General features: G+C 42.0%; 1 protein-coding gene across 1 annotated transcript in view; it reads right to left on the reverse strand.

Moving 5' to 3' along the window:
- Positions 1 to 13,719, reverse strand: part of YIF1A (Yip1 interacting factor homolog A, membrane trafficking protein) — a 466,700-nt gene that overhangs the window by 351,371 nt on the left and 101,610 nt on the right. The window contains exon 3 of the mRNA XM_044075685.1: positions 9,529 to 9,633. Within this exon, the coding sequence (XP_043931620.1) occupies positions 9,529 to 9,633 (105 nt within the window). The remainder of the gene's footprint in view (positions 1 to 9,528; positions 9,634 to 13,719) is intronic.

Here is a 13,719-nt window from a genome sequence, read left to right on the forward strand (position 1 = left end):
TAGTTATGTTGTTGGCAACGACTAGAAAACCTTTTCCATTTGCTAATATACAATCTTCTATTAGCAGGCTTTCTTTCCTCCATTAGTACATGCTGCACATCCTCAGTAAACATATGTCTAAAGGGAATCAAGACCTTATCATGTAGGCATTCAACTGAAACTGACTGGTGTCGGGATGCATAAAACATCCCTGTTCTTGTGCGATTAGATCCGGTCTGTCAGGAAGCTTGTGGTAATTGCTCCAGACCATTTCCAAAAGAAGGGAGAACCACAGCTGTCTAGGCCAGAAGGGATCCACTACAATGATCTTGGGGGATTGCTTCTGAATCTTCACAAGTACCCTGGATATTAATGGAAGGGGTGGAAAAGCATAAAGGAATATTCCTGTCCAAGGAAAAGAAAACACATCTATCTTCCAGACCTTCTTGCATAGAGTCCTGGAGAAGAATCTTGTCTGCTGATTGTTCAGAGAGGTTGCAACCAGGTCTACTTCAGTAGCTCCCAATAGATGGATCAAATCTTGGAAGACCCCCTGAGCTAGTTTCCATTTGTGAGGTCTGCCCATACCCTGCTCATCTTGTATGCAATAATTTTGCTCTGATGGAATGTAGAATGCCTTTAAAGTGGTATTATGCTGTGAAGCTATATTCCAAGCCAACATGGCTAGTCTACAGAGGGGGCAAGACGTGGTTCCGCCCCTTGCTTGCTGATGTACCACATTCTCTAGGGTATTGTCTGTAGCACCTTGAAAAGGGCCAGGGACCAAAGATGACAGACAGTTGAGGGCCTTGATCAGGGCAAGTCTCTCTTTTATATTTATGTGCTGGCCTTTGTCCTTGGTTTCCTACATACTTTGCACTTTTATCCCTCCTGAAACGGTTTCCCAAGCAAAGTCAAGGTAACTGTGTTGACTGGCTCCTTTGGAATAGGGAGGGAGAAGTGGAGACCTGGACTTAGGGATATCTGTTTTCTCCACTAAATGATTTCCTTTCTGACAAACCCCAAGGGGTGTTGGTGCTAGGACCAAAGCGACTTTAGATACCATTGTATTTTTCTCATGTGGAGTCTTGACAGGGGTATCATGAGAATCATAGAAGCCATGAGATCTAAAATCTAGAGGTATTCCCTTGTAGTTACCAAAGTCAAAGTGGAAAACCCTAGATCAACATTTTCCTGTGGAAGAAATGCTCTTTCAACTATGTGTCTAGTTAACATCCCAGAAATACAATCCCATGAGGAGTCAAAGACTTTTGAATGTTCTCTTGGAATCCCAGCTTGTATACGTAATCTTCCATCTAAGAGTGAGATTCCTGGCACTCTGAAAAAGATTCTGCAAAGATAAGTAAGTTGTCTAAATACCCTGTAGCCTGCAATGAGCTCCAAATGGAGCTAGGCACTTTGTGAACATTCTTGGTGCAGTGGACAGTGTTAAGGATAAGGCATGAACTCTGAACACACAAAGCATTAACAAACACCTGAAGTCTGGACGAATATGAATATGTTGATAAAACTTTTAAAAATCTAATGCTACAAGGAATCTTGAATGAGGAAGAAAGTACAGTTTTGTACCTACCATAAATGTAGATGTTCGAGTGGTTATGCTGCTGCAGTCATCACACTTGGGTTATCCTGCTGTCAGGTGGTCCCACAGTCGGCCTGAATTCCAAAGCCTTGGTCCGGTGTCGGTTGTTGTCGCTTCTTCCCTGACGTCAGTGCAGCAGGGGTATAAAAGAGGCTGCCGACGCCATTTTCTTCAGTTTTTCTTGCCCCAGATGTCAGGTGCCCCAAACTAAGAAGGCAAAATAAGAAGCTTGCAAAACATACCTTAGTGCAAAACAATGGTACTAGTTGTAAGCAAATACACCATATAGACATGCATCCCAAAGGTTGAAGTACATGGAGGTATAAGAAAAAGCCTTGTTAGGCAGAGGGGATGGAGGGAGGGTAACCTGGAGTGCAGCAGTATAACCACTCTAACATCTACATTTATGGTAGGTACAAAACTGTACTATGTTCATCGTGCTATGCTGCTGCAGTCATCACACTTGGGTAGAGTCCCAAAGCTATGGTTGGGTGGTGGGAGCTAAACTGGGTTAGGTGCAGCTAAGATGCCCTGCAGAACTGCAGTGGCAAACCCAGCTCTGGTTTTTGAGTACAGAGGAAGGTGATGCTGGAGGTAAGGAATCTGGATATAGACTGGATTCAGTGTAGACATCATCCAGAATGTCTAAAACAGGAGGTATGGCTAGGGGTCTATGCTGAGGCAGAAGAAGAAACTCACAGAGTCTTTTCTTGGAGTCAGAGTAACCTTGTCCTTCCCAGTGGAAATGCTCTCTCATGGTATGCAGGGTTTCCCCAAAAGTGAAGTCTTCAGGGGGGGGCAGAGGGAACAGACTCCTCAGCATCTGAGTCTTCATAGAGAGGGAAGGGGTAATCCTGTTCCTCAGAGTCTGCTGAGGAAATGGATTCCTGGTCAGAAGGAGGTAAATCTTCCTCCAGTCTAGGCCTTTTGTCAGGAGGGGGCTGGGACCCTCTGATAAGGGTAATCAGGTCCTCCGCCATTTTGAGCATCTGTTTTTTAGGCATAGGGGCCTGTGTGGGAGTCTGTGGACCTGGTTTCTTAACCTTTGGAAGCTTAGCGTATGACTTAACGGAGAGAGTCATCGGTTTAAAGACGCCTTCTGAAACCGAAGGCCTGTCCATAGTCTCCGGATCGCCGCCAGGGCTGGCGTCCGCGAGTTGAGGAGGAACCGGCTCCAGTGGCCCAGTAGATTCTGACTGAGAGGTAGTCGTATTTTCTAAATCTGCAGTAATCAGGGGCTGCGTAGGCGCCTCACTGAATACTGAAGATCCGGCGGCAGGCCTAACCGAGACCTCGGTATCTGGTATAGGTCTAGGCTGCCGGTCTTTGTCCTTGCGTTTTTTAAACATAGCGGTAGTCGGTGGTTCCGACAACATAATGTAGTTGAATTTTCTCCCAAAATAATGTCGGGCGGTATCAGCCCGACGCTTAATAGTGCGTTTATTGAACCTAGCGCAAAACCGACAACCAGAAACGTCAAGGTCTGGGCCTAGGCAAGGAATACAATAAGAATGAAAATCCTTATGAGGTATTTGCTTCCCACAAGAAATACAATTATTAACTTTGTCTGACATCTGTCTGAGGCAAGAAAAGTTTCCTCAACGGGGTACTTAGCTTTATAGAAGACTTCGGCTGAAATTCTGTTTGAAAATCTCAGGAGCTGGCTGACCGGCACTTGCGAACTGCTTCTGCTTCGGGCACCGCGCGGCAAGAAAGACTGAAGAAAATGGTGTCGGCTGGCTCTTTTATACCCCTGCCGCACTGACGTCAGGGAAGAAGCGACGACAACTGACGCAGGACCAAGGCTTTGGAATTCAGGCCGACTGCAGGACCGCCTGACGGCAGGATAACCCAAGTGTGATGACTGCAGCAGCATAGCACGATGAACATCAAGTAATGGGGTGAAGTGACATCACTCTGAATTTGAACACTACACTATCACAAACAGGTTTAGGAGGAAGGAAGGAAATGGTCTCTTTACTTGGTAATAGAAATTTCCTTGAATAAAACCCATTTTCCACCTGGGAAGGAAGAACAGGTTCTATCACAAACTGGGACAGCATGCGATGATGGACAGGTGGAAAAAAAAGTTTGGTTTGTAGGAGAAGGAATTACTCCCTTGAAAAGGAGGAATTTCTTTACACTGCCATCTGTAACCTTTATGAATGATCGTCACATCCCATTTGTCTGAAACTGTTACCGAAAAGAAAAATGCAGAGTCAGGCTTTCTGGAAGAAAAAAAGGGGCAACCAGGGAGGGAGGGAGGAACAGTGTCTCTTAAACAGTCATTCCAGATTATTCGACTGCCCTTAGTTTTGTGAGTTTCCAGAATTCGTCTTGGAACCCTCTTGCCATTTCTTCTTAAATATTTAAGATGTATTTTGCTGAGACTGTTTATTTTGTTTCTTACCAAAACTGGATGAGGAGTTAGAGAATCCCTTGGAAAATCTGGAGATTTCCTGTATCAGCTTAACCCTTTCTACACACTCTTTGATAACCTCTACAGCAGAAGGATCAAAAACTAAAACTTTATTCAAAGAAGAATTTAAAATCTCATTTTTAACATCTGGGAAGCTCTGAAAGCAAAGCCATGCAAACTTATTCAAAACAGTACCAAAAGGCATTGCCCTTGAAGAAGTACCAGAGAGTTATATGCACACTGCATACATACAATCAGTAGTGACTTGGAACAATACTTATCATTATACAACGACCCCCCCCATTAATATTCTAAAACGTGCATGTTGATTGGTCAGCATGCACGTTGTAAATCAGAGTTATACTAATGGAAAAAGGTCCGGCCGCCCGGACTTTTTCCATTAGTATAACTCTTTTTTTTTAAAGCAACGGAGAATGCAAGATCTCCGTTGCTTTTTACAGACTGTCTCGCTATGTCAAACTCGTTTAACATAGCGAGACAAAAGTAACGGAGATCTTCCTATCTCCGTTGCTTTTTTTAAAGGTGACTCGCTATGTTAAATGGGTTTAACATAGCAAGACAGCTTTAAAAAAGCAAAGGAGATTCTCTGTTGCTTTTTTAAAGCTGTCTCGCTATGTTAAACTCCTTTAACATCGCGAGACACTTTGTAAAAAGCAACAGAGATCTTGCTTTCTCCGTTGCTTTTTTCAAAACTGTCTCGCTGTGTTAAATGGGTTTAACATAGCGAGATAGCTTTAAAAAAAAGCAAAGGAGATTCTCCGTTGCTTTTTTTAAAGCTGTCTCGCTATGTTAAACTCCTTTAACATAGCGAGACAGCTTGTAAAAAGCAACGGACATCTTGCTTTCTCCATTGCTTCTGCCCACAGCTCTGATGTACTGCGTAAGCATACACATGCGCAGTACATCAGAACTGCCGCAGAATACCAGACAGCTGCGGAAGGGCAGCAAGGAGGCATTATACAATGCCATTATTTAAGAAAAGTAATTGTTTTTTTTCTTAAATAATGTCATTGTATAATAGCAATAACCCACTTCTGGACGTGGGTAATGCTGGATTTACTCACGGTTGTCTTTGTTTGGCCACTCGGGCTTCGCCCTCGTGACCAAACCACACCAACCGTGGGTAAATCCAGCATTACCCACACCCAGGCATGGGTTATTGCTATAATAATCTTCACATCCTTAATAGAGAAAGAGAGAGAGAGAGAGAGAAACTATAATTAACCAAGTGTTTAGCAACAGAAGGGTTAACTAAAGCTTTATCTGCTGGATCAGGCTTGGGAAGAGTATACAAAAACTTAAAACACACTTCTCAACCTTTTAGTCCATGAAATCTTTCATAATCTAAAACGATGGGGGAGGGGGCAAAAACCCAAAAATAATGGTATAATTTAAATATTTTGTATCTTACATTCTTACAAACTGAGAAAGTTCCTAGAACAGGATGTGTGTTAGTATGTATTTTCTGAAGGCTATGATGTCTGAAACACATTATATAGTGAATTCAATCCTCTGAATTGCCAGAAACTCACAAATTGTATAAGGAACAGGCCAAAAATATGACTAAAACTGGACATTCTGCAAAAATCTGTCCAGTTGAGAGATAGGACTTAAAAGACTGAGAAAATGTACTCATCCCATCTGCCTTTTTAGGGGCAGCAGGCTGACTGTCATGAAAATTACAAGCAGTAACACACATCCTCCAAAGCTGACAGAACTGGGGGAAAGGGTGTAGATTCTGGAAACTTCTTCTGTAACAAGTCATAGTATTTTCTGAGGGACTGAGAAACCACAGTGTTCTCCACTGGCACATGGTAGAAACAATCTCACAGAAAGAGAACCCACCACAGGGAGAATCAGAAGCTGAGCTTTCATCAGAGTCTGAATCCGAAATCTGAGGACAAAACCCTATATCCTAGCCATGTATCCTTCTGCCCAGATTAAGAATCTTCAATCTCTGCAGGAAAAGAATGTATCCCTCTTTCTTTTACACAACAAAAAAACTACTTTACAAGAAGGATCAACAGCTTGAGCCAGACCCAGTAAACTACTCCATCTAAGGAATCTGAGGAGTAGCTACATACTTAGTTTTGTTTCTTTCTGACAGGAAAACTGGGACCAACAGTGTTATTTGTGGCAGCAGCAGCCCCCCAAAGATGGGCATAACATTCTGACAAAACAGGAAAGGTCCTTGTTCTCTCACCCAAGACTGACAAGAATGTCTCTCATTTCTCCATTGAGGGGACCTCAACAACCGCAGAAGTGGCTAACCTCAGGTTCATAGAGGCTGTAGATGCCACACCAGAATGAGATACAGCTACTGGCTACAGCAGAGTACCCACCTAAAGTTGAGGTAAACTGCTAGCCTGCTGTGATGGCAAAGGCTGTTTGCTTAACTTTTTTTTTTTTGTGGCTGGAAGAAGGACCGACCATGGGATAGACAGACTGTTCCATGGTCAAGCCAAAAATTATGCCTCTTTTCCCAGGGAAAACAGGCAGCAAATGTTTATAAAAAAGAGTCTTTAAAAATCTTTTTTTTTTTTTTGAAAGACAAACACAGCAAAAATGCACTTTAGACATTGCTTTGCTAGACCTACAAAGTAAAATAAACACAATTTCTTTACAGAGAAACATGCTTTTCAATTACTTTAAACAACTTTTAAAAAGATAGGAAAAAGAGAGCTCCCATTTAAAAGTACAGTTTAGTCTTGTGACGGTCCATTAAAACACAAACTCTTAGCTTTAAAATAACTTTCCTTAGGAAGATAAAGACAGTATAGCTCTGAAGGGTTTGGAACCCAAACTTGTCTTTTAATCAGCTCAGCTTTTAGTGAGACAGTTTGAGCACATGGAAGATGCCCTCGAGCTCTAGAACCTGGTCAGCTGTTATATTCATGGCAGGATAAAACCCAGATTATTCGGCCTTGAGGATAGTCATTGCCAACCTGTCACAGTCAAAATCCATGACAAGGGTCAGGACTTACTTCATCCTAAAAGACCTGAATTGTAATAATACCAAAGCTTCCTCGTTTGGTCCAGGACTAGATAAACTAGTTAAAGTTTGAATATTAGAAGGCAGAGACAAGAGAGAAGAAATATTCTCTATAATTTGGGCTAGAACCTTTACAACACAGAATTTCACAAACGTCTGAATGATCTGGGAAACTAGAAAAGATAACAAAGAAGAAATCCTGGGTATTTGAGAGATCTGTGCTTTATCCAAAAAGATAAAGAACTTAATACCTCAAGGGGCTTTGATGTCAACTCTATGATCTCAATGTTGAAGAACATGGTTGAGTAGGATTAGTTGTATTGACAGACCTTTTTCATAAAGGTGCAGGCTAATCTAATCCTGTCTTTGATGGACTGCAGAGGAAGTAACCAACTGACAAACAGAACATATAGAAACATTATATCCCTCTCACAATCAAGTTATACACATAGTGACAGTCCCGGGGAAGAATTTTCTTCATACCTAAATTATTGTAAAATGAGTAGTCTGTTTTGAGAACAGGGTGCCTGCTCAACAAACAGTTAAGAAAAATGGGCAGAACCCATCTTAATTCAGTGGCATCTGCCAGCAGGTAGTTAATAAGATGTCACACTCTTGTTGGACAGCAACAGCCTGGAGTTCAGAATCAAAGAAAAGTTAAATGTGAAAAACACCTTTTAGCTAAACAAGCAGAGCAATTTATTTATTTATTTATTTTGCATACTTGTTCACATAAAATATTCTCACATTTGAAATGTTTAATCATAGAACTTACTGAAAATTCATCAGTGGAATTAATTTACACTGAAATAATAGCACTGTGTGGTATGCCTGTTGTAGTTCAAATGGGAAATAGGCACCCGCATTACTGATTTAAGCCTCCTGCACTGGTTAACTGAACAGTCAGTGATGTAGATGTGAATAAATTAATGGGCAACAGCAAAGTCATAAATGTAGTCCTTGCCTTAGAAAGTTAAAAAAGGGAGGTCTGAGACAAAAAAAAATTACAAGGAGCGCTAAATGACAATGGAGACAACTATATCCTATAAACAAAAGTGAAATTATTTGTCACCGCAGTGGCCCAGAGGAGTAAAGCCCCAAGTAAGACCCAGGCAACTCAAACTCAGTTACCAACTCTAAAAGTTTGATGGATCTGTCTGGGAGGATGGGCGTGTCTACTGTGTGTGCGTGTGGGGGGGTGGGGATTCTAATACATTCAGACATTCTACAAGCCTTAGTAGAGACCACTGCTTGGAATTACTGCCAAGAGGCGGTGCGCGTGTGAGAGGGTCAAAGACGTGGTGAACCTAGGACCCATGGTTGGTACATCCATAAAGGCCACCCTTCACTGTCAACTCAATCTACCAACCACTGTCAACATGTCGGGGTAAGGTCTTGGATAAAAGAACCTAACAAAAAAGTAGTGCAGAGGAACCAAGCTCGACTCCGGACACTTCAAAATAAACTTTTATATAATATTATATTAAAATTAAGATTTATTTTGGATTATCGGGAGTTGAGCCTGGTTCCTCAGCAGTGTTTTTTGTTTGGTTATTGGTTGCTGCACTTTGTGTGGTTTAAGCACTGTTTTCCTGCTTTGTTCGAGGTCGGCCTTGGAAAAAAGCCATGGTTCTCATAACAGAATATATGACACTGCCAACTTCTTACTCTGATCTGCTCTGTCTCCAATGCATCAACTCCATTTCCCAATCCCACCGTGATTACAAAAGTCTTTGCCAGTAGCATACCAGCCAGCAATCCACTCATAGGTTCACAGGTAGGTTCTAGGCTATCTGCTCTTGTGGGCCATTTTAAGCCTAATAAATTTCCCTTTTTGTTCTCAAAATAACCTATCCTATTTGGTTATAGATTGGCCTTCCCCATACCATGGTTGATAATTATATACTACCCCTAATGAGAATAACTGGGATCATATCACAGACAATTTGAGGTGACCCATGCATGAGATACAGCATTTAGGAGCTGCCTCTGTCCATTAGTAGTACAGGGGGAAGTTCCTGGGTAAATATTCTGTTTTCCATCCAAAGACTTAAGTTGCGCTTGAATATGAATAGGGATGAACTCTGTTTTATGTGGATGGGAAGTCTGTTCCACAGCGACGATATCCTCTGCAAGATATACGTGTCCCTCCAAATTATTCTGTTAATGTTGCAGAAGAGGTTTAGATCCCTAGACTGAGAACAATTGTGAGCACACAAATAATTAAAAATATGTCATACGTTCTGAAAGTTTCAAAGGTTGCAAAAGTAATTCGACTTCTGTGCTCAATCTCATGCTCCACAGCATTCTAGATCTAATCAATAAGTCAAATTACACTTGGCATAAAGAAAAACTGAGACCTTTAAAACAGAAGGTATAATCTCAAAGCTGTCTACACTAATCAGTCCATAAAGTATGACTACTAACATCTCAATCTCAACAGATAACTTGTTCACAGTACTTTTTTTCTGACAAAGTGTAGTGACTACGTATCAGAACATGCTTGCTTCATACCTGATGGGTGTAAGGAAACAGTAGCAGAGCAAGTTTCTTCATGACATACTTTGTATCGACAGCAAAGAAATATTTCAACTTGTTTATTGACACAAACCGGTTTATCTGGTAGAAGAAGGAAAAAAAAAATTAAGTTGCATACAGCTAGAGTGAGGAATGAACTTCATAACTTTGAGGTTTGTAATAGCACAACAGGGAAAAATGCCTATACTGGCAATGCATCAAACGTGCGGTTTACCCTCAAAATGTCGAATGCCATAATGTCTAATGTTCATTTGGTTGAAAAATAACATCTAAACCCAAAACACTGAATGATCAAAATGTCTAAAATCATTTAATTGAAAAAGCAATGAGATCACCTCTACTATTTTGCAGGGGGGCTACCCCTACTTAAATATACCAACTTCGATATCGCACTACAGTGCAGAAATGGGCAAATTCGATAATTTCAACATTGTGAGTTTAGACTAATTTTATTTCAACATTTTGATCATTCAATATAGTTCATTCAACCAATTCATTTTCAACCATTTAGCATTCAACATTTTGGAGGTAAACCCAAACGTGCACATGTTTTAAGAAAAGGGCAACAGAAGCCATTTTCCAAATATTCTACATTTTTCAGTTTTGATTACTATAAACAAACCAAATGCAATTCCTAACAAATAATAAATCTGTTACACAAATACACGGTTAGGTGTTAACCCTGTTCAGAAAGCTTATGATAAAAAGTATTTTTGGTCATCATAACTTATACAAATTATGACAAAACACAAACATAATGAAATTCCTACACTCAAGAACCACGGAAGTGAAGTACACTACATCTCAGAGCATTCCCTCAGCCCTAAATTGCCTGGAGGATAAACACCACATGACGGTACAATTGCAAGCAGGACTCTCAAACTTACCTGTGTGACCTGTTAACACTCTCTCTCTATTTTTGAGCCAGTTAAGTCCTTTCATATCCATTGGCTTTGACTACCACAGCATAAACAAGACTATGTCCTAGAGGTCCAGCAGCATTTTGGAAGTATTTGTAGGTAAACATCAGGAAAACATAAGGCCAAATTTTATGAGTATAGCATAGCACCAGAATGCAGTTTTCCAAATAAATGATTCCTTTAAACATATTTAACTTGCATACAGGCACTCTTGAATTTCACAACAGTCGTAATATAGTCTGTACTCCACAGCCCCTTATGCTACAGGTTACACACTAAACAACAGGAAGCTTCAATGGATCAACCTTTTCAAAACTGAACACAGTATTCCAGATCTGGTGATAAAGAGGTGCATTAAACTAACATTTTATGGTATTTTGACTTGAACTCTGCAAACAAAGCACATGGTGCCAGAGGGTAAGGTAAAAAGTACAGTTGTGTCCACTTACCATAAATGTAGATGTTCGGGTGTATTCATTGTTGAAGTCATCACAAGATGATCAGCTTTAATAATTGGCTCAATTACTGAAGTCATTCTAGGGGGATCCAATGTCTGTCTGCCTGGATGACATGCTGGACGAGCCACGCTGCTTCGCAAGGGACGGCTTGCACCTGTCACCACTGGGCTTCCGGATATTGGCTAAGGCTCTTGCCACCCCCATAGTGCCTTTTTTAGGCAAGGCTCAAAAGACGAACCCACCTCCTTAGAAAACAAAAATGGAAAAAAATTAAGGGTAATGCTGCTCAACGCCAGAAGTCTAAATCTCAAGATGCAGACTCTCAAAGCACTCCTCAGTATGGAGAACATCGATGTCTGCGCTGTAACCGAGACCTGGTTCAAAGCTCCTGAGAGCACCCCAGTGCTACCAGGCTTTACCTCATATCATGCTTTTCGGCCCCAAAACCCGAGCCGAACCACAAAGGGAGGGGGAGTGTCCATATTCATCAAGGATACCCACACCTCCAGGTTAGTGGCAACTCATGAAGCATCGGAGACCATCCAGGTGCAGCTAACCGTAGGCAAAACTGCTATACAACTGGTTGCATGTTATAGACCACCGTCCCATTCTCAAGAACCCCACTCAGACTTCCTGAAGACATTGGAAGATATGAATGTCTCACCAAATACCATCATATTGGGAGACTTCAACTACCCTAACATAGACTGGGTGCACTATTCTAGCCCTAACACCTTAGCCCAAAGGTTCCTGGAATTCATAAACTCAAATGCAATGGAACAGCTAGTCACCTCTCCCACAAGGGAGGATAATATACTAGACCTGATCATCACAAATATGGGGACAAAATTCTCCACACCGGAAGTATTCCCCTCACTGGTGAGATCTGACCACAAACTAATCACCCTGGATATACATTTACCACCTCCACCCCCAGCACAAAAGACTACAGTGAGAAACTTCTCAAAAGCCGACTTTACACTTCTCAAGACTGTGATGGTATCATTTAAGCCCACAGGGCCAATGGAAACCACATCCCACAATGCTGAATCCTACACAAATGCTTTCTACGGACATCTCCAAGAATGCATGGATCGTGCAATCCCAAATAAAACCAAGACCCTCTCCACCAAAGGAAAGCGTCCTGTCTGGTGGACCCCAGCCATAAACAAATTGTATAACAAAAGAAGGAAGCTACTGCAAGACAGAGCAAAATCCCATAAAGGGAAGGCATCTCTGATCAGCACTAGTAGAAAGCTACGTTCTCTCATAAAAACATCCAAGGCCAGCTTTGAGAGAAAAATCACCAAGGACACTAAAGATAACCACAAGGCATTCTTCAGTTATGTTAGAAACCTGGGCGGAAACCCTCAGATATGCTCAGAGTTAGTACACAATGACAAAAAATTTACCGAACCCACAGATATTGCCAACATTCTTTCAGACAGGTTCAGTGCAAATTTCTCACCTCCAAAAGAAGAAATACTCATCCCAGCTGAATGTAACCTCCCTGTCATCTCTGATGTCCAAGTGAGAACCGCCTCAGCAAAGCAAAAATCACAGCATCTATGGGACCTGATGGTATCCCCGGCTGCATGATACATGAACTCCAAGAGGAGCTAAACCCGTATATAAAAATGTTATTTAACCTTAGCCTTACTACAGGATATGTACCTGAACACTGGTGTACAGCAACAGTGGTCCCACTCCACAAGGGAGGCTCCACTACAGACCCTGGGAACTACAGCCCCATAAGCTTGACCAGCCTGGTTTACAAAGTTATGGAACTCATAAACAACGACATTGGGGACCTACAGACACTTGATCCCACCCAGTTCGGCTTTGTAAAGGGCAGATCCTGCCTTTTGAACCTGGTTGACTTTTTCGAAACAGTCACTAGAGCCATTGATGAGGGCAAGGCAGTCCATACAACCTACCTGGACTTGGCTAAAGCCTTCGACACAATACCCCACTCGGGGATCATAGATCAGCTAAACAGCTTAAATGTAAATCCATATGTCACAAGATGGGTTGCAAACTGGCTAAAGAACAGAACCCATAAAGTCAAGATTATGAAGCCATGTCAGACTCAAAGCCAGTCACAAGTGGTGTCCCACAGGGCTCTGTCCTGGGACTCCTCTTGTTCGGCATTTACTTCTCAGATGTGAAAGCAAACATGGGAGGGTTGTGGCTGACAAAGTTTGCAGATGACTGCAAACTAGGCGCCATAGTCGATACACCAGCTGACACATACATCCTACAGAAAGGCCTCACCAAACGGACAACTGGTGCCGGAATCATGGCCTTAAACTGAATGCCAAGAAATGTATAGTCATCCCCTTTGGGAAAAACAAAGTACCCACAAATTATCACATAGACAGTAACCCACTGAGTACCGAAAAAGTAATCAGAGACCTGGGGACCCAAGTTGATAGTGACCTCTCATTTGACACCCACGTTGCCAAAGTGGTTAGAAAGACTTTCTACCTTGCCCACCTTATCATGAAAGGGTTCACATCCAGATCAAAGGAGGTCATCGTGCCCCTGTACTCCTCCCTTATCAGGCCCATGATTGAGTACAATGCCCCATTTGGTATGCACCTCACCAGGCACTTACAACAGCTGGAGAGACCCCAGAAGTACCTCACCAAGAGGATCAAGGGTATCCAACATATGTCATATGCTGCCAGGCTAAAGAAACTCCAGCTCTATTCAGTAGCATACCGCCTGCTCAGAGGTGATCTATGCCTGACGTACAAGGCCATGTCCAACCAGGAATTGATGGACAT

This window comes from Protopterus annectens, chromosome 6.part1 (assembly GCF_019279795.1).
Source record: "Protopterus annectens isolate FY-2018-M chromosome 6.part1, PAN1.0, whole genome shotgun sequence".
NCBI classification, from domain to species: Eukaryota; Metazoa; Chordata; order Ceratodontiformes; family Protopteridae; genus Protopterus; species Protopterus annectens.